The 25,951-nt window shown below is 36.7% G+C and overlaps 1 protein-coding gene across 2 annotated transcripts in view; it reads left to right on the top strand.

The window, feature by feature from the left end:
- SPAST (spastin) overlaps nucleotides 1–25,951 on the top strand; it is a 51,710-nt gene that overhangs the window by 14,431 nt on the left and 11,328 nt on the right. Inside the window, exons 2-13 of one of the 2 annotated variants that reach the window (XM_043918300.1) lie at nucleotides 745–828; nucleotides 2,534–2,617; nucleotides 8,756–8,851; nucleotides 11,727–11,908; nucleotides 12,925–13,058; nucleotides 13,373–13,466; nucleotides 19,077–19,151; nucleotides 20,095–20,166; nucleotides 22,334–22,409; nucleotides 22,696–22,787; nucleotides 22,929–23,008; nucleotides 24,996–25,038. In XM_043918300.1, coding sequence (XP_043774235.1) covers nucleotides 745–828; nucleotides 2,534–2,617; nucleotides 8,756–8,851; nucleotides 11,727–11,908; nucleotides 12,925–13,058; nucleotides 13,373–13,466; nucleotides 19,077–19,151; nucleotides 20,095–20,166; nucleotides 22,334–22,409; nucleotides 22,696–22,787; nucleotides 22,929–23,008; nucleotides 24,996–25,038 — 1,112 coding nt within the window. Of the gene's footprint in view, nucleotides 1–741; nucleotides 829–2,533; nucleotides 2,618–8,755; nucleotides 8,852–11,726; nucleotides 11,909–12,924; nucleotides 13,059–13,372; nucleotides 13,467–19,076; nucleotides 19,152–20,094; nucleotides 20,167–22,333; nucleotides 22,410–22,695; nucleotides 22,788–22,928; nucleotides 23,009–24,995; nucleotides 25,039–25,951 lie in introns of both variants that reach the window. The other variant, XM_043918299.1, reaches the window with a different exon arrangement.

Here is a 25,951-nt window from a genome sequence, read left to right as displayed (position 1 = left end):
TTCTCATGGTACTGTCATTTGTTAAATAAAAACTAACTCTTGAAAGGATCGCCCAACAATGAACATGTTATATCATATTTGAATACAGTTAGGTTAAACAGTGCTTATTTTTTCTCATTATTATTGAAATCATGTTTATGTTTTCTAACAGTATATATTTTAAAAACCATTTATCTAAAGTAAAATCTTGAGGAGTAAAGTTTATTTCTCTAACACACTATTACAGTGGTTTTAAGCATTAATATCATGAGATAATAAACAACAAAAGACTCTCCGCTCTGAAACTGAGAAACATTGACTATGTATTCCTCTCTTGCAGAGCCACTTATTCATTAGGATGCTAAAGTACTAAGAAGTCACAGACTAACAGTTTTCAAGCTTACTTGATCACAACCCCCCCCCCCCCCGCTTTTTTTTCCTGTGTATCTCCTAAAAAGAGCATGCTTTCGGAAATGTTTAGTGTATTCTTAGGTTCGGCTTCCCTGGTGGCTCAGACAGTAGAGAATCTGTCTGCAGTCCAGGAGACGCAGATCTTCCCAGATCCTCTGGCTCAGGAAGATCTCCTGCAGAAGGAAATGGCAAGTCACTTCAGGATTCTTGCCTGGAGAATCCCATGGACAGAGGAGGCTGGTGGGCTACACAGTCTGTGGGGTCACACAGAGTCAGACCCGACTAAAGCAACTTAGCGCATGCACACAGACACACATACGATTTATACAAATTATTATTTTTATTTTAAAGTAGGACAAAAGGACCAAGCTGTGGAATGGTATAAGAAAGGTATTGAAGAACTAGAAAAAGGAATAGCTGTCGTAGTTACAGGACAAGGTAAGGTTGTATTTACATTTATTTAGTGGCATCCCAAATTATATTCACATGATTGCCCTGATTTCAGATATGTTTATCTAAATAAAAGTATTTAACAGATTTTTAAATGTTACTGTTAATCTTTCTAGACTTACAGTTAATGCTTTATTACCTGTGCTAAAAATGAAGTTATGATCAAATATGCTTAAACTTGATTGCCTATAGCAGTAAGATAAAAAATAGTATATTACTTGTGTCCTCCCTGGAACCAATGATTCATGATATTTTAACCCTATTTGTAGCCCTGTCTTTGAAACCTCATCCTTTCCTCGCTGTCAAGACAGGGAAGGAATAGTTAATCCACAGATCCCCCTTTTGCACTGTGGGTAATGCTTGACTGCATGTTAGAATATGAGCTGTAATGTTTTTTTGATTTACACATGACCTTTTAAAATGAAAGTCGTTATTTTTCCTCTTTTCTGTCACATCAAATTAAAAATCAGAGTCTAATATTGTTGTTAAATATATAGAAAACAATTTTTGCACACACACTGTGTACCAAAGCATCATTTTATGTGCTTCATACTTATCATCTCTTTTAATTTCACCACAGCCCTACACTCTGAAGCTGCTACTGTTATTCTTATTTTTCAAATTAAAAACTTAAGTGGGAAGAAGTTAAGTAACTTGCCTGAGGTCTCATAGGCATGAAGAGGTAGAGTCAGGATTTGAACTCAGGCAGTCTGGCTTCAAAACCTGAATTTGTAAATACTGTACGTGAATATTTGTGATATGTCACACTATTAAATAAGTAAAGTACTTTGGCTATCATAGCTCTAATAAATTCAGAAGCAGAAATTATAATACATGGGCTAAGAATCTTAGCCTTAGGGATCAATCCACCCAATAGATATTTTATCTGGCTGACTGATTCTGTAATTTATATCAGGTAATCTCCAATAACTACGTGTTCAATATTTACCATGATTTTTTCTGTCTCCTTTTTATTTTGACTATTTCTCTAGCTACTGGTCTCCTATATATGAGAGAGCAGAACAAGTAAACATGGGAGGTTGGGTCTTGGAGACTTTCATGAGTTTATGAGCATCACTTTATAAATTATGTACAAAATATATTTACTATTTTTTGTCAAATGTGTAGAAGAAGAGGTCAAAGAAAATGAGTTAGTTATGAGAAAAATATTTCATTGAATTGAAGATGCTTTCGAATGTACCACTGAGAAAAAAATGTCAGTTAAACTATTAACACATTCTCTTTTTATCACATAGAATTTGAATTTTAACCTTATTCAATTTGCTGTCTTGATCTTATTTAGATATAGCTGTAATAGAAATATTAATATCCATAACCAAATTTTTGTATGCAGAGGCAGTGATAAGCTGTGTTGTGACTGCAGTCTGGCTGATAGCATTAGTAGGTTGGCACTGGTGTTAAAACACTTCCCAACTTCAGAGATTTTTAAATGTAGGGGAAAAAATATGTCTCATAACCCATGAAATCCATGAAATACCACACTAAGTCTGATACTATCATAAGGAACTATAACTGATTTTTTTAAAGATATTATTTGAAAATGATATTTTCTTAATTTCTTTATAAAGACAATGACTTCTCTTGAGATTAGTTGTTATGATAACTTATCTTGAAGCAGTATTAGTAGGTAAATATAGATATTTTAATTATTTTTTTCTGCTTTTTCTTTCAGGCGAACAGTGTGAAAGAGCTAGACGCCTTCAAGCTAAAATGATGACTAATTTAGTTATGGCCAAGGACCGTTTACAACTATTAGGTATCAATTAATGAATTGTGTAACTGCAATGAGATGCATTTGAAATCTGTGTTTAGTGAAATTCTAAATGTAGTTAGAAATAAATCAGTGATCACACTGGATCAATGATCAAACAAGAACACACTTGAAAATATGTTCTAGTCTTTTTTTAAACTCATGAAAATTTCTAAAATACAGAAAAGAACATATTGAACTAATTATCTATCACTCAACTTTGGTAATTATCAGTTTATCATTGGCCTTGATTCAAGATTGGCAAACTATAGCCTCTGGACTCAGTTCAGTTCACTGCCTGTTTTTATAAGTTGGCACAAAGCTCCTCTCATTTCTTTGTATAATATCTGATTGCTTTTGTGCTGCAGTGACAGAACTGAGGAGTTGATACAGAGATCATGTAGCCTGCAAAGCCTCTTAATATATAACTTTTGAAAATATTTTAATATTTACTCTCTGGCTCTTTACAAAAAATGTTTGCAAACCCCAGTTTATATCCCTGCCCACTTCCCCCAGCTTCATATTACTATTTTGAAACTATTTCTTGATATCTTTTTATTTCATTTATCAATATCTTATATTGTATCTCAAAAGATAAAGATGCTTTAAAAATGAAATTCCCAAAGTGAGAAGAAGAATGTACCTTCTTATGTTTCCCTTCTTCCCTTATCTCCTGTGTACCATTTGTATTTTTCACTTTGCTTTGTACTTGGAACCTTCAAAAAGAAAACTCATTTCATTGTAGGTAATGAAGGTAATGATTCCTCCTTCTGAGGAAGCTGTATTAAGTGGGGTCGTGGACATGACCGCTGGGGGGAAAAAATTGCCAAAATACCATTATCACACCTAAAAAAAATAGTTCTTTTAATAACAAACATAAAAGTAATAGCCGAAGGTGGTCAGTTTCTAGATTTAATACACACTGTGCAGTCAGTATCTCATAATTTAATAACTGCTACTATATTTTTTATAATTTGTTTGAATCCAGATCTCAAGCAGATCCATACTATATGTCTTTTTTAATATACACATCTGTTTTTTTCTTTTTCTTGCGATTTATTTATGAACCAAATCTTTGCCACATAGTTTTTCCTATAGTCTATATTTTGCTGCATGTATATCCATGTTATCTTTTAATATATTCTTGTCCTCCCTATAAATTGATATGAATATAGAGCCTTAATTGGATTGAAAGTAGCTTTTTATTTCTTAATGATAAGACTGCTTGATAGGTGGTTTTGTGTTTATCCATCAGTAGTTCTTAATGATGTTAGTAGCAGTTGATGACTTGTGCTCAGTGACACTGTAATTGTCATTCTTTCTGTGTTTATCAGTTGGAAAAGGACTAATGAGAAACTTCTCATTTTCTATTTGATGGTATAGGCTTTAAAAATATGTTACGGTAAATCTACCTTTCAAACAAGGGGGAACTAAAACCCACCCTTCTTGGATGGTTGGTTCTACCACAGCTTGAAGTGGTGTAGGTAGTATAGAAACTTGGCAAACAGGCGGACTTTACTTGTTGCTCTGCGACTGTGATAAGTTATTTAGCATGTCTCAGTCTTTTTTTATTTCATTTGTAACATGAGGCTGATAGATAATTATTGTCTCACCATATTTGTGACCAATGAATTGTTGAGTAAGCAAGTGCTCAGAAATGCTGGGTTTTGTTCATCTCCTTACCTGTGTGTAATCACCACCCCTGCTTTTGAGTAGATATATATACATTTGTATTTTACTCATTCAGTCATTCATCCATTCATTCTTACATGGTCTGTTGTGTTTATAAATTTTCCCCCCACATTGTTGAAAAAGAAGCCCTTACTGTTTTCAGATAGCTAACAAGACAGTGTTCCCCTGGCTCCTGTGGCTGACAGGGTTTGCCTTCTTAAGTGAGGGTTACTGTGTTATAGTATATCAAGGGTTGTTGTAGTAAAATAATTTCCTAGTTGTTCTAATTGGTCCCTTCTATGTGTTTTAGCTGTAACACCTTGTAGTATATATACAGAGTATCAATATATGTGATGTAGATTGTTTGATTATGGAACATTTTATAACCTGTTACAAATTGAACAATAGCTGGTTTTTAATCTTTTATTGTAAGTTGTGATATGGTAAAACATTAGAAGCAGCTCATCAGTTTGTAGACCTGTCTTTAAATGCAGCTTTGTAATTTTTTGTGTGTTATTAGAAGAATGGACAAAAAGGATATATAATAATATAACATGAAGCTAGGTATTAATAGAATTAATATTTGAATGCTGTTGTTGTCTGTTATCAAAAATATGATATGTCCATTCATGAACGACGTTACTTTAAAAATGAGAGGGTGGAATAAAAGACATCATCAACATATTCCTGTCTTCTGAGAACGCAGAATGTCTGGGAGTTATATACAAAAGACAGTGAAGATGAAGTGTGCAAAAGTGCACAATAGAGTGTATTTGAGTATCGTGTGCTATTTAAAAAATAGAGCTTTTCAGAGGTGGGATGGCTGATTGGTATCCAGTTAGGATGGAGAATGATATTGGGAGTTCCCCATACAGACTGGTTTGAGAGGATGTATCTTCTCTGATAGAGATGGGGAAGAGTTCCTATGTATTATGTATCTTTAACTTATTAGTCAAAGTGAACTTAGAGCAAAGGTTAAGTGTAAAACCTGCTATAAATAGAAAGGTAATTTTGGCACTGGCTTCTTGGTATACTTGGTAGTTGCCCTTTTAAAAAAATGTAGCTTTATTCAGTGTCCAGTTATTGAATCCTTACTCTGTACCAGATACAGTGCCAAGGGATATAAACTGAATTTATTTCTTAACTTGGGAAATACTTATTGGGTGCTTATCATATTGTAATAGAACATAGACAAGGATCCCTGTGGCATAGAGTTTATGTTCTAGCAGGAGGAATAATGACAGTAGGCAGTAGACATACAGAATAAACAAGTTATACCATGTGTTAGATGGTGATAAATACATGGAGAAAAGAAAGCATAAAATACAGTACAAGGGTTTAGGAGTAGATGGGAGGTGGTCTGAATTTTTAGCTTTAAATAGGATGGTCAGCGTATGCCTCTTTGAGAAGCTGACGTCAGTTAATCTTGCAAGTGCCTGGGAGGAGAATGTCTGTGGAGAAGTAAGAGCTGATGCAAAGTCTTAAGAAAATACATCTGACATGTTTGAGTTTCCCTGGTGACTCAGATGGTAAAGAACCCGCCTGCAATTCAGGAGACCTGGGTTCAATCTCTGGGTTGGGAAGACCCCCTTGAGAAGGAAATGGCAACCCACTCCAGTATTCCTGCCTGGAGAATCCTCATGGACAGAGGAGCCTGGCAGGCTGCAGTCCATGGGGTGGCAAAGAGTTGGACATAACTGAGCACAGAGCAGAGACCAGTGTGCCGGAGCAAGGAGAATATAGTAGAGATCAAAGAGCTGATGGTGGAGGTGGGGAGGGGAGGGTCTGGACAACAGGCAGGGCTTTAGAGGGCACTATGAAGATTTGAGCTTTTACCACGTGTGAAGTGGGGGTGCAGTTATAAGGATTTTTAGGAAAGTACTGACATCATCTGACCTCAGTATAAAAAGGATCCCTGGTTGTGATGTTGCAAGAGTATAAGTAAGACAACTGTTATGGTAAGCCAGGGGGAAAATGGAGTCTTGGACTAGGGTGATACCAGGAGTAACCATCAGGTGAATTAGTATTGTATTTGAAGGTTGAGCAAACAGATTTACCGATAGATTGGATGAAATATTCTTCTGTTTAAGGCTCTTGTTGATACAGTTGAGGAGGCATAAATAGATAAATCATCACTGCAGGATGGAGATACATATGTATTTTGTGGAGATGGGAAAACACATGTCTGAGAAGTCTTTGTGGAAGAAGTAAAACCTGAAATGGGGTTTTAAAGAGATAAATAAAAGTTATTAATGTTTGGGAGTAAGGATATTCCGGGAGGAACTAACAGCATGAACATAGACTGAGGGACCAGGAAAACCATGGTGCTGATGGTGATGTGAATTTGGGATAGCTCAGGCGTGAGAAGTGTAGGCAGACAGGTCGTGGCAGACCTTGCTGGTCACGTCAAGGACTTCAGTGCCTATCTGTGGGCAGCAGGAGGCTGCTAAAGGGTTTTAAGTCCACCAGTTATGTGGTAAGATTTCCCTTCTAAGTAGATCACTGAGATGATTATGTGGGGGTTGCCCATGAGGGGATCAAGAAGCAAGGTGACTTGTTTTATGTTAAATCATTGGTTAATCTGTATGACCTTTAGTCATTCTAAAAGGAAGCATTAAACTAATTTTACTTTCTTAAAAAAAAAAAAATGAACTGGAACAGATCCGCATTAGTGTGTCCTGCTATTGTATATGTGTGCGTTTTCACACATGTAAATGTAAACCCTACAAACAAGTTCTGTGGTTTTTTATTCTTTGTTATCAGAACTAAGGATTTGTTTCTGTTTCTTTTTGCTATATAATGAATGTTTACCTGACCTTTTTGTTAACATTGAAGAGAATGTTGAAGAGAGTGTTAATTGATAAATAAGACATTTACAAATCAGTTTTTTCTAATTTATGTCTTTAACAACACAAATAGTTTCTTTCTCAGTATGGTGATTTGAAGAGTATTGTCTTTGAGAAAAATCGGATGACCTATCTGTTAACTAACAACAATAAAAGGGCTCCAAGATATATTATATCAACCAGTTCTAGGATACAAAAGCTTTGTGCTTTGTGCAGAGAGGGTAGCTGCTATTTAACCTGTCCCAAAGGCGTGTGTGTGTGTGTGTGTGTGTGTGTCATAAACCAAGCATAGCTCCTGCTTGTCTGACCTTAGAAGTGAAAGTTTAAGAGAGTTAGTATATATGTGCTACGCTTCGTTGACTTCTTAGTACTGGAGATGAGAATCAGTAATGAGAGACGTCCCTGGCAGTCCGGTGGCTAAGACTCTGTGCTCCCAATGAGGAGGGCCTGGGTTCAGTCCCTGTTCAGGGAACTGGATCCCACATGCCTCAACTAAGGGTTCACATGCCGCAGCTAAGATCCTGCAGAGCCAAATAAGTAAATAAAAATAAATAAATAAATAAAAGAATCAGTAACGATAACTTGGAGTATTTCAGTAAAATAAATATGGTCAAAATTTCACCCATATAAATGAAGCCCAGGTAGGTCCTTTATGTATTACCTTATTTAATCCTTGAGACCCTTGGAAAACTGATGCTGAAGCAAGTTCATACTAGTGAATGCGTGGTGGAGCAAGGTGGTCATCAGTTAGCAATATGGGGTGACTTGACTGGGGAAAGAGGGCAGCTGTGACGTAGGGTGGCGAGAAAGTTCAAACCGCTACACTCTGGGGTTCAGGTCCTAGATATAGAGAGCCAGATCTTGAGAGGATTACATTGTTATTTGAACTGGGAGGGGAGGGGTAGGATTGAAATAATCCTTTAAAATCTCTGATTAATTTAAAAATAGATACTATATGCACATGCCAAAATTTTTGAGAAGTTGGAAAAGCATCCATCCCATACTATGTTCCAGCTACTCATTTCCCCTCCCCAGAGGCAGCTAGTATTTACCAGTTTCTCTGGGTGTTTTTTAGAGAGAATTTTTATATATACAAATATACATGTGTGTTTAAATAAGTGGTAGGGTACTGTACACACAGTTCTGCAGCTTGCTTTTTCCTTTCTGCTTTATTGCATTTCTTTTTTGCTGATGAGATGTCCTTTTTTTTTTTTTTAAATCTTTCCAGATCCTAGCCAACTCACAGCCCACTTTCTCTGTAAAGTCTTCTTGATGTTCTCTTTCTAACTCTATCCTGTTCTCCAAATACAATGATTTGGATGTATTAGATATTCAGGAAATGTTTACTGGTGATGGTAGTGTTATAGAATTGCCTCGGGTTACCAGACCTGAATAATGCATATTTTGAACATAGTCATTCACTTGTTTATTTCTGTTGCTATTTTAATGTCTGAGTTTTTTGCTAATTAGTTATGTTGTTAAAGATAATTTTATATAAATGCAAAATCCTTTGCTATATAACTTTTTAACACCTTGAATCATTTTTAATTTTCACATAAACATTTTTTATTATGTTGTTCCCTGTTTGTTTATTTTATTCTTTTTTACACCCCCCTCTGTTGCATAGAGAAGCTGCAACCAAGTTTGCAATTTTCCAAGTCACAAACGGACGTCTATAATGACAGTACTAACTTGACATGCCGTAATGGACATCTCCAGTCAGGTGGGTTTAGGTTAACTAACATGTCAAATAATAAAGCTTGCATGCAAAGTAGAGTCCTGCTTAACCTGATAATGCTGACTTGATTTTACAGTGATAGATTCGATTGGTTTTTGTTTGCACAGGGCTGTGTAGAAAATACAGCATCCTTGTCATTCATGGTATGTAAACATGTAACAAATAGGTGTAGCGATTCTCAACATGTTATATTTGCATATTTTACAGCCTCCAAGTTTTGAGATGATAAAATATGAAGGTTCGTTTTCCTAAATTATTAAGATGTTCTTTTGTTTCTATTTTATTTTGAGCTTTGGTGTTTTTTCCTATGGGTACCTATACCAGGGTTTTTATAAAGCAGTGTTTTTTTGAGACAGTAATTTTAATTTTTTTATCATATACCAGTTTTCAATGCATATACATTTCTTTTATACAATGAATGAGTATTTAATCATAACCCCTGTTCGAAAAAGTTTGAAGCTGAGTTCACATAGTGAGGAGAAACATTAGAGTACTATTATTACTATGAGTTAAATTTGTTCTCCATAAGCTTTGAGCATCACATCAGCTCCTATAGAAAATTATATGTTTTTTTGTCTTGTTTTGTTTGGGTGGAAGGAATCTTCATTTCCTAGGTTCTCTGACATCTTGTCTAGTTTTATTGGTAACTTTTTCAGAATTAGTTCTATGTCCAGTGCTTAAACTTTATTAAAGTAAATATTACTTTGTTCAAATTGTAACAGAAAACTTGCAGTAGAGACCATAAGAAAACTGCTTTCTACATGCATATGTAATAAAAAGTTTAAAGATTTCTTGTTTTTTAAATTTTTATTTAAAACTTTTATTTAAATCATTTATATGTAACTGATCTACAATGTTATATTAGGTCCAGGTGTGCAGCATAGTGGATCAGTTATACACATATCCACTCTTTTTTAGATCCTTTTTCCGTGTAGGCCGTTACAGAACATTGAATGGAGTTCGCTACGCTGCGCACTAAGTTCTCATTAGCTGTCTCCTTTATACATAGCAGTGTGTATGCGTCAGTCCCAGTCTCTGTTTATCCCTCCCCGCCCCTACCGCCTGGTGAGGACAAGTCTGCTTTCTACATCTGTAACTCAATTTCCATTTTTCCTCCCCTCAAGCTGTCTGATTTTTTTTTTTTCCTTGCTCTCTAGCTTCACATTATAGGTTCTTGCTCTTTTCTGTGCTTTTTAACTAAAAGACCTACTTTAATATTTCTTTTAATGAAGTTTTGTAGATAGTAAACTCTCTCAGCCTAGTGTCTGCAAATACCCTCATTCTTACTTGGCTGTTCACCTGAATATCGAATAGATGAAAGTTAACATTGTTTTTTCCTCCAGCATTTTGAGCACACTCAGTTGCCTGCTGATCTTTGTTATTTTTATGAGAAGCCTGCTATCATCGTCACAGTTCCTTGTAAAAACCTTATCCATTTATAATCTTAGGACTGTACATTTTCTGTTTGTAGAAATTCTTCTCCAGTCTCCTTTTTTCCGTTTGAAATGAGTGAAAAATACTTACCACCCTAGACAGATCTTGCTTTTATTCACACTTTGGCTTTTAATTGTCATTCTCTTCTGGATTGCTTTCCTGGTTTTTCCTATAGAGTCATTATCCTTTAGTTCCTTGAACAAATGGTACAGAACGTTGTTTTTTTTTTATTGGAAAAGAACCCTTGGTTATTTTACTGTACTTTAAAAATTTTTTTATTTTTTTCACCACACTGTGTGGCATGTGGGATCTTAGTTTCCCAATCAGGGATTAAACCCATGCCCCCTACACTGGAAGCAAGTTCCCTTGTTTGTAGTTTCCTTAAGCCGTATTAAGGGATATTATGACAAAGCAACGATAAGGCTTTTGTCTTTAAGCTAGTCTTTTCTCTAGGCTACTCTAATTTGCTGACTGATTTAACAGTGAACATTGCTGTTAATAAACTGATGTTTGTTATGTAGTATATGAAAATATTATTTAGAAGTGGTGAGATTTGAACATTTAAAATGTATAATTGATGTAGAAGAGCAGAGTAGGTAGGTCATGTGACCTTTTAGACTTAATAGAAAATATCGTATACTTGTTCATTTATATGTGCACGCATGCATGCCCAGTCATGTCTGACTCTTTGCCACCCCTTGGACTGTAGCCTGCTAGGGTCCTCTGCCATAGGATTCTCTAGGCAGGAATACTGAATGAGTAGTCTTCCCGACCCAGGGATGGAACCCACATCTCCTGTGTCTCCTTGCATTGGCAGATGGATTCTTTATCATTGAGCCACCTGGTAACATAGATATAGCACGAAATACTTGGCATATTAACCACAGCTTTTTACTGTTTAAATTAAAATTACCTGTTAAAACTCATCTGGTGGCACAGATTGGATTTTCATTCTGTTTTGTAGTCTTAAAAGTTTGGAATGATGTGCTATTTGTCCCCACCCCCACCCCCATACAGCCTAAAGGCACCCCTAGTGCCTTTACTACATTTTGTTTCTTTAATTTTTGGCAACTTTTAAATAAAACAAAAAAGAAAAAAATTTTGGCAGCTTTATTTTCTTGGTACCTTTTTTGTATCCTCCTCCTGCCCCCACAAATAGTTATTTCTTTTTATGACAAGTACATATTTCTTAAAAGAAAATTATACACTAGGAAAAGGAAAAGGCTAAATACTCATAATCTTGTCCACACCCAGTAACAATCGTTATGAACACTTTAGTATATATTCTGACTGAAGTCTTATTTTGAGATACTGCTGAAATAAAAATAATATTATTAGCTTTCAAATTTGTACTGGTCCTTACATTAACTTTTATAATGTTTAACCAGAATTTTCTGACCATGATGACTTTATTTTTCCTTGATAGAAAGTGGAGCTGTTCCAAAGAGAAAAGATCCGTTAACACATGCTAGTAATTCACTGCCTCGTTCAAAAACAGTTATGAAAACTGGACCCACAGGTCTTTCAGGCCACCATAGAGCACCTAGTTGCAGTGGTTTATCCATGGTTTCTGGAGTGAGACAAGGACCTGCAGCTGCCACACATAAGGTATTTTGAGACAGTAACTTCAGTTGCTATGTTGTTGCAAACAAAATTTTTAACATGATAATACTTGCTTAAATTTATTATAAGTACTTTGTAATACCTTAAGAGAATTGATAAGTTTCCACAAAGTTGAATGATTTCTTTTCCTTTTTTATATTTAGATTTATAAAAATCTAAGTAGGAACTTCCCTGGTGGTCCAGTGGCTAAAACTCTGCACTGCCAAGCCAGGGGACCTAGGTTCGATCCCTGGTTAGGGATCTAGATCCTGCATGCTGCAACTAAAAGATACTACATGCTGCAGTGAAAACCCAGTACTGCCAAACAGTAAATAAACAGAATTTTTAAAAATAAAGTAAAAAGAATAAAAAATAAAATCTAAGTAGCAGAGGCAACTTGCTACTAAAAAGCAAATCTTTTTTTTTTCCTCTATTATCTTTGAAAGAAATCTCTCTAACTAGGTGTTTTTAGCAGTAAGTTTCTTTATCCAGTCTGTAGTCTTTTTTTCCCTAATTTTATTTTATTTCTTTATTTGACTATGCCATGAAGTGTGGCTTACCATATCAGTTCCTGAACCAGGAACTGAACCCAGGCCTTCAGCAGTGAAAGCAGGGAGTTCCAAGCACTAGACCGCCAGGAAATTCCCTATAGGTCATTTTAAATTTGTTTTTGTATAATTATGTAAATGTACATAAATGTTTTATAACATTAAACATACATAGAGTTTTGTTACAGTTCTAACAAATATCAAAATTATGTGAGTGTGTTGTCATAGAGAGCCTTTTTATTTCATAGTAAGTAAATCTCTCTGGATAAAATCGTCTATAAATCCACTTCATGCCAAATGTAGTTCTATAGAGAATGCCATTTTATCTTAGAGTAAATATACAATTTGGGGATTTTTATGTCCATTTTTTGCTACTTTTATCCCTTTAATTCTGTGAACATTAAAGTTAACTCACATGTGAAAGTTGCAAACATTATGTTGTGTTTTCACATCAAAATTTTGTGTCCTTCCAAGAGTACACCAAAAACAAGTAGAACAAATAAACCTTCTACCCCTACGACTGCTGCTCGTAAAAAGAAAGACTTGAAGAATTTTAGGAATGTGGACAGCAACCTTGCTAACCTTATAATGAATGAAATTGTGGACAAGTAAGTATTGTCATCTAAAGTGTTTTATGAAAAAATAAAAAATAAAAATAAAGTGTTTTATGGAGTTTAAACATTTTTTATTGGCAAAATATATCATAAGTAAAATGGATAATAAATACCTTGTCTAATTTACATATTTAATTTTTATGATGGTTTTCAGTTACTGTAAATGAGAAAGCCATTGCTTTACTGATTTAACTATAGTTTCACTCCTGGTTAACATAAAAATGTCTACATTACATAGAGCTTAAAATTAATATTACAATAACTGAAGAATATTTCTGTGTGTAGTTAACTGAAATTCTGTTTCTTAGTGGAACAGCTGTTAAATTTGATGATATAGCTGGTCAAGAGCTGGCAAAACAAGCATTGCAAGAAATTGTTATTCTTCCTTCTCTGAGGCCTGAGGTAAGGACTTTATATTGTCATTTTTTTATAGCATCATCCATTACTGAATCCATAGTATCAGTAAATAATGAGCTACACTAGAGTGATTAATTCATTTAACAGTAGGTTTGATTTTTTTTTTTTTAAGGAAAAATCATTAGCAGTTGATGTTGACTATAGTGGAGAGGAGATTGACGATAATGGTAACTAGTTGCCAATCCATTTGTAATTAAGTTTATAGGAAAAATAGGTAACAGGCAATAATTTTATATTAAAGTAAGAGAGATTTAAAATTAAGACACAGAAATCATACTGGAGAAAAGAGAAATTAAGATGAAGTTATTTAAAAGAATTATTTTGAAGATATTAAGTGATCAAAGTAAGTGAAGAGCTGGTAAGTGATGGATAGGGGCCTAACCTTCCATCCCATAATTTTTTAACTCACTGAAGAAGTTAGGTAATCTTGCAGTTGATAATAAATATTTAATTTTCCATATTTGGCATTGTTTTGGATCTTCACAATTCACAGATTTCGTATTTGATGTTGTTCTGAAAAAATTGCAAGAAATAAATCTGAGGATCCAGTCTGGGCCAGCTGTTTCTCTTCCTCCTGAGCTTTCAAGTCTTTGTGGACTTGTTTACAAAATCTCGTGAACATAGATGTTATGTGGCACGTTATTATGAATACACTCTTACACGAACGTGTAAAGGTTGTGTGGCCCTATTTTTCTGTAGTCTCTGTCATTCTCCTACTACCTTCGTGGTGTTTGTAACTCGTGAGTACCAACTATACTGAAATTTATTATTTGTTGATTCTGCTTTCTTTTACCTCTTGCTCATTCTAAGAAGCAGTGTGCAGGAAATCACTGGTTTAATATACTAATTGAATATTCTTAATACTCAATAAAATAAATTATTAAGGTGGAAAGCATTTGTCTTTATAGTAGCCAAATTTGTCTCTTCTACCACCTCAGGCCACACTTTGAAGAAACATATGATGGTTTGTATTTTGGGCTAACTTTTTCCCTGGGGTTGTATATAAGAGTAGTAAATGCAGCAGACTGAGTATTGACCAAAAAATGCTTGTTGAAAGGATTCATGCAACCATAGACCTGAAAAGGATCTTAGCAGTCATTTAGTCCATTTGTTGCCAAAGAAACTAGTCCTGAGACCTAAATTTCTTTCTCTACATTTTAGTTAAGTTGTGGATCAGTCTCAAGTATGGGCTTTATTATTAATGATGTGCTTCTTAGGGTACAAAAATATATCTAAAATTGTAAAGATAGTAAGGAAATATCTGAACTGTGTTAGAAGTCATTCAGCTTCTGCTCTATGCACAACTTTAAGGAGCACATCTAAAGTGGAGAGTAAGGTCAAACAGCATATGAATTTACATTTAGGAATATTTCCATGGTAGGACCATACTATTTGAAAAAACTGGGATTTCAAAGTTGAATAACCTAAGCTTGGGCGGGGCAGAAGCCTTAGTAAACGTACTAAATTGGAACTTGAGGAGGAACAGCATCTGAGGTAGAGTCCGATCTCAGGATTTGGACCATTTGTCTCTTTATCTCTGCACCTGCCAATTTGAACATTGTTATAATTCTTGTTAAGATTCCCAAGAAAGAGAATATGATTGTCCTAGCTCATCTTTTCACAGTAGACTGTGAAAGGGATCATGGGTCAGAGTTTATTTCATAAAGCACCTTTATTGTGCAACAGATCAGCTTTAGTCTTAATTCTCCACAGTGGGGAGCTTGCATGGATCACAATGGGGACATTGTTAGGCTAGATTGAAAAGTTGGGTATGACAGGCATCGTGATGAATTTATTCATTTTTTTACGGTGCTAGAATTTTTATTTCATCTTAAAAACACAGAAGCAAAAAAAAAATAAATAAAAATAAAAACACAGAAGCATAATTAAGTTTTGTTTTTGTTCAGTCACTCAGTCACGTCTGACTCTTTTCGACGCCGTGGACTACAGTACGCCAGGCTTCCCTGTCCTTCACCATCTTCCAGAGTTTGTTCAAACTCATGTCCATTGAGTCAGTGATGCTGTCTACCCATCTCGACCTCTGTCATCCCCTACTCCTCCTGCCTTCAGTCTTTCCCAGCATCAGGGTCTTTTCCAGTGAGGCACTTCTTCACATCTGGTGGCCAGAGTGCTAGAGCTTCAGCATCAGTCCTTCCCATGAATATTCAGGATTGATTTCCTATAGGATTATAGACTAGACTGGTTAGATCTGCTTGCGGTCTAAGGGACTCTCAAGAGTCTTCTCCAACACCACAGTTCAAAAGCATCAATTTTTCGGTGCTCAGCCTTATTTATGGTCCAGCTCTCACATCTGTATATTGGAAAAACCATAGTTTTTACTATACAGACTGTTGTTGGCAAAGTAATGTCTCTGCTTTTTAATATACTGTCTAGGTTTATCATAGCGTCTCTTCCAAGGAGCAGACGTCTTTTAATTTCATGGCTGCAGTCACCATCTACAGTGATTTTGGAGCCCAAGAAAATAAAGTCTGTTACTGTTTCCATTGTTTCGCCATCTATTTGCCCATGAAGTGATGGGACCCAATGCCATGATCTTAGTTTTTGAATGTTGAGTTTGAAGCCGGGTTTTTTCACTCTCCTCTTTCACCTTCATCAAGAGGCTCTTCGTTTCCTCTTCGCTTTCTGCTATTAGGGTGGTGTCATCTGCATATGTGACGTTATTGATATTTCTCCTAGCCATCTTGATTTTGACTTGTGCTTCACCTAGCCCGGCATTTTGCATGATGTACTCTGCATGTAAGTTAAATAAGCAGCGTGACAGTATACAGCCTTGACATACTCCTTCCCCAATTTTGAACCAGTCCATTGTTCCATGTCCAGTTCTAACTGTTGCTTCTTGATCTGCATACAGATTTCTCAGAAGGTAGGTCAAGGTGGTTTGGTATTCCCATCTCATTAAGAATCTTCCACAGTTTTTTGTGATCCACACAGTCAAAGGCTTTAGCATAGTCAGTGAAGCAGAAGTAGGTGTTTTTCTGGAATAGCCTTGCTTTATCCATGATCTAATGGACGTTGGCAATTAGATCTCGGGTTCCTCTGCATTTTCTAAATCCAGCCTGTATATCTGGAAGTTCTCGGTTCACATACTGTTGAAACCTAGCTTGAAGGATTTTTGAGCATTACCTTGCTATCATATGAAGTGAGTGCAGTAGTGCGGTACTTTGAACATTCTTTGGCATTGCCCTTTGGGATTGGAATGAACACTGACCTTTTCCAGTCCTGTGGCCACTTGCTGAATTTTCCATATTTGCTGGCGTATTGAGTGCAGCACTTTAACAGCATCATCTTTTAGGATTTGAAATAGCTCAACTGGAATTCTGTCACTTCCACTAACTTTGTTCTTAGTGTTGCCGCCTAAGTCCACTTGACTTCATGATGTAACTGCATTCATAAAAACATGAAATGTTTTTATGCCTGGCGTACTGTAGTCCACGGCGTCGAAAAGAGTCAGACGTGACTGAGTGACTGAACAAAAACAAAACTTAATTATGCTTCCGTGTTTTTATGAAATGCAGTTTTTATGAAATATGGATATATCTTTCATTTTCTTCTTTTCCTTTCACTTCTTTTCTCAGCTATTTTTAAGTCCTTCTCAACAACAGTAATTAAGTTACTGAACACTAAAAGTGGCTTGAAGGAGATAAATAATATTAAAAATACATTCTTGAGTTAATTTTTTCTCAGAATTACTTAAAGCAAATACTTTAACCTTTGTTCATTCGAGATAGTTTTCAGTAGTTAAATGTATAAGCAAGCTATGGTATATCTGTAATAATGAAATATTATTCAGCACTAAAAAGAAATGAGCTATCAATCCATGAAAATACACAGAGGAACATTAAGTACATATTGCTAAGTCAAGACAATCTTAAAAGGCTAATACTGTATGATTCCAACTAGAATTACTATGGAGACAGTAAAAAGATCAGTGGTTGCCAAGCATTCATGGGGAGGACGGGAAGGTTAAATAGAAGGTGGAGAAGGTAGTTTTTAGGGTAGTGAAACTGTTCTATATGAAACTAATGTAAATATTTGACACAAATAGTGGACCCTAATGTAAACCATGAAGTTACCTTAATAATAATGTATCAGTATTCATCAGCTGTATTAAATGTACCATACCAATGCAAGATGTTAATAATAGGGGAAGTGGGGGAGGTGAGGAGTTACATGGAAACTGTTCTTTCCATTAAATTTTCTGTAAACCTTAGCCCACTCAAATAAAATTTTGTCTCTGAGTTGAATATCAGTTACTTCATATGGTTCAGCTTAAAAGTACATACACTTTGACTGTTCAGTAAAATGTTACCAGGTGGGTCTTCACCCTTCATGCCTGCCCTGCCTGGTGTCCTTGCATTTGGCAACTATTGTTTAATGTGTCTAGAGAAGAAAGCATCTGCCTCCTTTTGTTGTGGAAGAGCAGTGCCTGCCGCGTGCTCTTGGCCTGGGCAGGAGCGTGGTTTCCGTGGTTCGTCACACAGGCTTTCAGTCAGTTCCCTGTTTTTGGCCAACTGCCTTACTAGTGCTTTCTCCCAAACCTGATTCCTCCAATTCCAGAGCTTTTCCAGGGGTTTTTGTTCATTTCAGCTTGCTCCTGGTATCTGTGTATCCCTTCACAAGCAGGCGCTTAGGTTTAGCTCCCTCAACTCCATTAAATAATTTACCACACTTTATCAATTTACCATCTACAAAATTTGTGTCCTCTGTTTCCTTTTGTAATTTTTTTTTTTGAAAATTTATTTTTTCATTCATTTACTATTATTTTGGTGAGATTTCTAAAAGAAGTGGAGAAACTTTCTTTGTTCAGTATGTCTTGTTTAATGAGCCTGCTTTGTTTTTTAACTGTATTTTTAAAATGTGTTTAATTTTTATCTTGGCCGTACTGGGTCTCTGTTGCTGCACGAGGGGGCTTTCTGGTTGTAGTGTGCGGGGACTACTCTCTGGTTGTGGGGCACGGGCGTCTCGCGGTGGCGGCCCCCTGCCGTGGGGCACGGGCGTCTCGCGGTGGCGGCCCCCTGCCGTGGGGCACGGGCTCTCGCGGTGGCGGCCCCCTGCCGTGGGGCACGGGCGTCTCGCGGTGGCGGCCCCCTGCCGTGGGGCACGGGCTCTCGCGGTGGCGGCCCCCCGCCGTGGGGCACGGGCGTCTCGCGGTGGCGGCCCCCCGCCGTGGGGCACGGGCTCTGGGGTGCACAGGGTCAGCTGTTGCAGCCGGCGGGCTCAGGAGTTGCGCTTCTCGAGCAGTGGCCTCACAGCCTGTGGCGTCTTCCCAGACCTGTGTCTGAACTTGTGTCCCCTGCATCGGCAGGCGGATTCTTAACCACCGGACCACCGGGGAAGCTCAGTTGCTTTCAATTTGATCAATAGGAATTTGGTTTTATTTCCCTTTGTTTTCTTCTGTTTTTGGTAATTATAGTAATTTATTGATTATATGTTCTCTTTAGAGCTCTGGGCAACTCTCTTTGGGAGGATGCTACTGATAACAAATAATACTTTTTAGATCACAATTAATACTCAATATGTCTGGAAAAAGTGTCTCCAGAATCACAGTTGTGAACTAAAGTATGTATTTTTAAGTTGTTCACAGGGCTTAGGGCTCCTGCCAGAGGCTTGTTACTCTTTGGTCCACCTGGAAATGGGAAAACAATGCTGGTAAGGATTCTTTTTAAATTGGTATGTTCTATTGAGATATTAAGAGTATAATATGAATAAAAGAAACATTTCATTGTCACTGAATCTGTTATTTATGATTTGCTTTTTGTGTTACATACCTTCTCCGTCCCCGTCCCTCCCCTCCCCCCACACTGCACATCTTGGGGATCTTAGTTTTCAGATCAGGGTTGAATCCAGGGTCATGGGAGTGAGAGCACTCAGTACTAACCACTGAACCGCCAGGGAACTCCCAGGTTTTAAGCTAGTTCTTAATGATGAAGATAGGGGAAAACCACATATGTTATCTCCAGTATTAGTTTGGTGCTGGGAACAGTATAATTTTCATTGTTTTCCCAAGTTAAATATTAAAATTTTGCCCTGGAAGAGTTTACCTTACTATATTGAGTATCTTCCTAATCTCTGATTTTTTTTTTTTCTATTTTAGCAGGTTTATTAAAATAAAATAATCAGCCTGATACAGATTTCTTCTTTTCTTTTTTTCTAATTGAGGCATAACTGACATACAACAGATTGTTTTTTTCTATATCGTTTTGCCAGAAGTTTTTGCTAGGATCTGAATACCTCTTTTCCTGCATGACTCTGCTACAGGGAAACTAAATAGGGAAAGAGTAACTTTTTCCTTTAGCTGTTTATCTTTCTCTAACCAGTTATCTTCTATAACTGGGAAGAGAATAACACACCCTTCTTTTTTTTTCAACCTCTCCCTTTGACATCTCTCTTAGAGATAAGAGAGTGAGAAGAAGCACAGCTCCTCCTGCACCTTTTCCTCATTGCTGAGAAGGAAATACATTGATTGCTATTTGTTGAAAATTGTGTCATACCTTATGTTTTTAGGAAATGTTTTCTAGAAATTAAGTTGATCACATGTGGTTATCTTTTTAAAGCAATTGAACTAATATATTTACCCTTCTGATTTTTAAAGGCTAAAGCAGTAGCTGCAGAATCTAATGCAACCTTCTTTAATATAAGTGCTGCAAGTTTAACTTCAAAATATGTGAGTGTTCTTTTTCCAGTATTGTCATGCTTTAAGTTACTGTCTAAATGTTACTGTGTTAAGAATCAATGGCAATAACATTACACAAAGATGTTTTTCTATGAGTTTTATATCTATTACTTACATATTATTTAAATATCTATTTTTTACTCTTCAAAGTAGAAGGTTACGTGCATTTGTTAGGCTCGTTTAAAAGTGAAATTTTTCTGTGAGATTTGTTTGTTAGGGTTGTGTATTAAAGTACCACAGACTGGGTGGCTTGAACAATAGAAATTTGGAGGCTAGAAGTACAAGATCAGGTAGTGGCAGAGGTCTCAGTTTTGTAAAGTAATTAAAAGTAACTATATAGTGATACTTTTCCTGGTTAAGTTCTGTTTCCTGTGTGAAATTTTACAAGTAAAACTGTTGTTACAGTGGGCTACCTATATTATGCACATACCACAGCAGAGAACACTGTCCTGGAAGTTAGGAGGTGGGGATGCCAGCCTAACTTAGGTACAGAACTGGCCTTAAGAAAGTATCACTTTAGGTTTTACTTCCTTTATAAAGTGGCTTTTTTTAAAATGTATTTGCTTATTTTTGACTAGGCTGGGTCTTCATTGACGCGTGCAGGCTTTCTCTAGTTGTGGTGAGCAGGCACTGCTCTCTTGTTGGGAGGCACAGGCTTCTCATGGTGGTGGCTTCTCTCCTTGCGGAGCACGGGCTCGTAGCTGTGCCCCTCAGGCTTAGTTGTTCCCACAGCATGTGGAATCTTCCCAGATCAGGGTTTGAACCCAGGTTCCCTGCACTGAGAGGTGGACTCACCCACTGGATCACCAGGGAAATCTTACAATGTTGAAGTCATAAGAGGTGATCTCTTGCGGTTCCTTCTGGCTCTGAGAATATTTGTTTTGCAGAATCTAAATCTGAGGCTTTTCCTTTTTTTTTTTAAATTTAATTTTCAATAAAAAGAATAAATGCCACCTAGAGGACAAAGTAGTTTTTGTAGTAGACTACTGCAAACCTCATGACCCTTTCGAAGCATAGATGCTTTGGTGTATAGAATGGCTTTAGTATAGTATTCAAGCCCCTGATAATGTCTTAAGGAGTGTTCATAGACCACCTGGGCTACCTAGAAATGCTTTGACATTTATTGACAGTGGTATTGTGAGAATGGATTTTCAAGATGTTTTTAGTAGAGCAAGTTTTGTTTAGGAGTTCAGTTCAGTCGCTCAGTCGTGTCCAACTCTTTGCGACCCCATGAACCGCAGCACACCAGGCCTCCCTGTCCATCACCAACTCCCAGAGTCCACCCAAACTCATGTCCATTGAGTCGGTGATGCCATCCAACCATCTCATCCTCTTTTGTCCCCTTCTCCTCCTGCCCTCAATCTTTCCCAGCATCAGGGTCTTTTCCAGTGAGTCAGCTCTTCGCATCAGGTAACCGAAGTATTGGAGTTTCAGCTTCAACATCAGTCCTTCCAATGAACACCCAGGACTGATCTCCTTTAGGATGGACTGGTTGGATCTCCTTGCAGTCCAAGGGACTCTCAAGAGTCTTCTCCAACACCACAGTTGAAAAGCATCAATTCTTTGGTGCTCAGCTTTCTTTATAGTCCAACTCTCACATCCGTACATGACCACTGAAAAAACCATAGCCTTGACTAGACGGACCTTTGTTGACAAAGTAATGTCTCTGCTGTTTAATATGCTGTCTAGGATGGTCATAACTTTCCTTCCAAGGAGTAAGCGTCTTTTCATTTCATGGCTGCAATCACCATCTGCAGTGATTTTGGAGCACGTTCCAATTTACGTGCTTCTATAAATACACCCTGCAGCCTAAGGAATATTGCTGCATCCCTCTGTCCTCTGGTGTTCCCTCTTCTCAGTAGTTACACCCCAATCTCAAGTCTTAGGAATGCATAGTGAAACAAGACAGAGATATATTTTGTTTTTTTAAAGTACTCACCAGATTCTCTTAAATAATAAATAAGTAGTCTATTTACTAATATTATAAGGAACAATCAATAACCCCCCTCACCCCTGTTCTTTAAACCAAATCTTTGGTTGCTGTAAAGAAAGAGAAGTTAAATTCCTAGGTGCTAGATTTTCAGTAGTGAAATTATAAAAGCTGGAAGGAACAATCTTGCATTTTATGGGTTTAACAGTGTACAATGCCTTATTTTAGGTGGGAGAAGGAGAGAAATTGGTGAGAGCTCTTTTTGCCGTGGCTCGAGAACTTCAACCTTCCATAATTTTTATAGGTAAGAACATGTCTTCCAACAGCTTAGTTGAACATTTGTAAAATTTCCTTCTCCCAAATGTGAGGGAATGATAGGAAAGATTATTCAGAAGTAAAAAGTTTTCTAAAATTTTTATTGAAGTATAGTTGCAGAAGTAAAAAGTTTTTAAAAAGCACAAGGTTAAAGACTATCCAACAAATTGAGTAGGATACATTATATTAAAAACCTAAATAATAAACTAGGTTAATCTCAGATAACTCATGTAGCTTGGGTTTTAATTAAAGTTTCATCCTTGTATTTCCTCTAGATGAAGTTGATAGCCTTTTGTGTGAAAGAAGAGAAGGAGAACATGATGCTAGCAGACGTCTAAAAACTGAATTTCTAATAGAATTTGATGGTGTACGTATTGATTATGATATTTTTATGTGGTAACATTTTAGTGTATGTATTTTCCAATTGAATGGCCCAAATTAGAAATAGACAACTTCATTGTGTTTTTCTTTATTACTTTAAAAGTATTGAAAAAAATTTGACTTATAGGTACAGTCTGCTGGAGATGACAGAGTGCTTGTAATGGGTGCAACTAACAGGCCACAAGAGCTTGATGAAGCTGTCCTCAGGTAGGGAAATTTATGTGGAAACGCACACACTTATTACAGATTATTTACTCCTTCATTCGTCTCGCATATTTTTTGTCTCGTTCATTCTCAGTGTGAAGACTAAACTCATTGTTTTCCTCTCTATATCCATCTTGTGGCCTCTTGTTAGTAAACAAAACTTTTGAGGACAGGACCAGCATATCACGAAAACTGTTTTTAACTTTGTGGTTTTAGGCAAATTGCTTATTTCTTCTCAGTTGGATTAAAGTATCTTAAAACTCCAAAACTGATTGTTACCCTGCTAACACAGTTCATGGGAGCTGCATTCTCTCTTCTCATGTGTTTGAGCAAATGTGTTCCCTTTCTACTGGGACAGTTTGACTCAACATAAAATTGTTGGACCTCCCATTCTTTTCCTGAGGAATTTGTAGCATTGCCTGTTGTTTCTAGGACTGGATGTTGCAGGGTGAAAGTCTGAAGCCAGCCTGCTTTTTATTCACGTTTACGGGTTAACTCAGTGGGGTTAGTGTCTAATCTCCTTTCTACTACTACTGTTACTTTTGTGACCTTTGTTTCTGTGGTGGTTTTTGTTTTCTTTTTTATTGCTTTCCTGTTCTTTGCAATCCCATTTTTCATCTTCTGTTGTCTTTCTTCTTTGAACCTTTCTATCTCATTGAGCTCTTATTTCATAGGAGCCTTTTTTTTTTTTCATTAAATTATTTTCTTGGAGAGACATTTAGTCACAATTTTAATTTGCTTTATGGCAAAATCCTCTTGTGAATGTTCTTCATTTTATCTATTTTATGTTTACTGTATTCTTTCCACTATTTTTTGGTACTGTTTTTTAGAATCAGTCCTATGCTTTTGTCTGTTTTGCCTATTTTATTTGAATAAGGGGAGTTTTCTTGGAGAACCTAATTTTGGAAGGATGTTGTAGAAGAGCTAGAAAAGTAAGATAACAAGGCAAATATCTTGAATTGTCCTATATACCCTAGACTGGTGGGCAGTCTCCTTGACTCACAACAAAGCCCCACCTGGTAAAGATGTGTACGTGTATGTAAATAAGAGATTGGGCCGATTTAGTCTTCTTCAACTGAAAAAGATTGGCCATTTCAAGACAGCTTGTCCTCTTGCCAGACTGACTGATGTCCTCTTACAAAGATGTTGTGTCTTTGAGTTTCTTTTTTCAGCCTCATCTCCCTTGTCATTCCTTTACCACTGATTAGGGTCACATGGTCTGCAGAGCCAGTCCTCATGTGCTTGTTTAAATGTGGGGAGGTTAGTTTTATTGCCCCTCAGAGTGTTCTCTGTCTCCTCTGGAAAACTGCTCTGACAACCGAGTCTGGAGTTTGCAGTGGCAGGTCCTGTCTGTATTCACTTTCGTCAGTGTAATTTTCACTGCCCTAGGCATGCCTTCTTCATACGTTTCAGTTCCGTAAGCATTGCCTAGTTTGCTGATGATGGAGTTTACATTTCTGTTTCTGTTGTTCTTGTTGGTTTTAGTTGTTTTCAGTTTCAAGGAGATAGCAGAGCTCTGTTTCTGCAACTTCTTATATCAGATATTTTGTTTTAAAGTGTTAACTACTGTTAAAAAATACAGATACACGAATGGTTAACTTAGTTCTGACAATACTGAGGATTTTTAGACAGTAACTAGAATTTTTTAATTTTATTGGAGTTTAGTTGATGTACAGTGTTCTGTCAGGCCCAGGTGTACGGCGGAGTGCGTCAGTTACACACACACATGTATCCACTCTCTTTTAGGTGCTTTTCCCATGTAGGTCATTACGGAGTATTGGGTAGTCTTCCCTGTGGTATACACAGTAGATCCTTATTAGTTATCTATTTTATATATTTAACCAGAATGTTTTAAAGGGGTGACTTTTTACACTGATGACTACTAAAATGTATTCACATGCTTTGAGCATTATACTTAAAGCTTTGTTTTTGTTATTTGCTATTTAAATTCAAAACTGTATTTCTGAGATTGCTTGAATCCTTTTTTTAGGCGTTTTACCAAACGGGTTTATGTGTCTTTGCCAAATGAGGAGGTATGTATCCATGTTTGAACTTTTTAATTTTAGGCAGAAACAAGACCTACCATTTAACATTATTACGTCTTGTGGTACATGGTACAGCTGCACTGGAAAGTTTGGCAGTTTCTTAAAAAGATAAACTTACCGTAAGACCCCGTGGGCTTCCCAGGTGGCGCAGTGCTAAAGAATCTGCCTGCCAACGCAGGAGACGCAGAAGATGCAGTTCAATCTCTGGGTCAGGAAGATCCCCTGGAGGAGGAAATGGCAACCCACTCCAGTATTCTTGCCTGGAGAAATCCTATGGACAGAGGAGCCTGGAAGGCTGCAGTCCATAGGGTCGCAAAGAATCAGACACGACTTAGCAACTGAGCATGCATGTAAGACTCTAAAATTTTATTCATAAGATTCTACTCAAGAAATGAAAACATATATCTATACAGACATGTACAAGAATTTTTACAACAGCATTATAAATAATAGCCAAGAACTGCAAAAAATCTAGTCATCAATTGGTGAATAGATAAACAAACGTGGTTATTCCTTTTATTGCTAAATGGTATCATACCATTCCATATATGGTACTTTCACATACTGTAATATGGATGGACCTTAAAAACATTTTATTAAGTGAGGGATGCCAGATGCAAAAGATTACCTATTATATGATTCCATTTATATGAAGTGTCTAAAAAAAGGCTATTCCCAGAAACATAAAGTAGAGTGTGGTTAGCTAAGGCTTTGGGTGGAAGTCAGAATTAATTGCAAACAGACACAGATGAGCTTTTTGGAGTGATAGAAATGTTCTAAAATTGGATTATGGTGATGGTTACACAACTCTAATCTTATTAAAAGTCACTGAATTATAGACTTAAAGTGGGTGAGAGTCCATACTATATGAATCCATAGCTTTAAATTGTGGTTGTCTACC

Source organism: Cervus elaphus, chromosome 11 (genome assembly GCF_910594005.1).
Source record: "Cervus elaphus chromosome 11, mCerEla1.1, whole genome shotgun sequence".
NCBI lineage: Eukaryota > Metazoa > Chordata > Mammalia > Artiodactyla > Cervidae > Cervus > Cervus elaphus.
The sequence above is the reverse complement of the archived record's forward strand: the minus strand, read 5'-3'. Positions and strand labels throughout refer to the sequence as shown.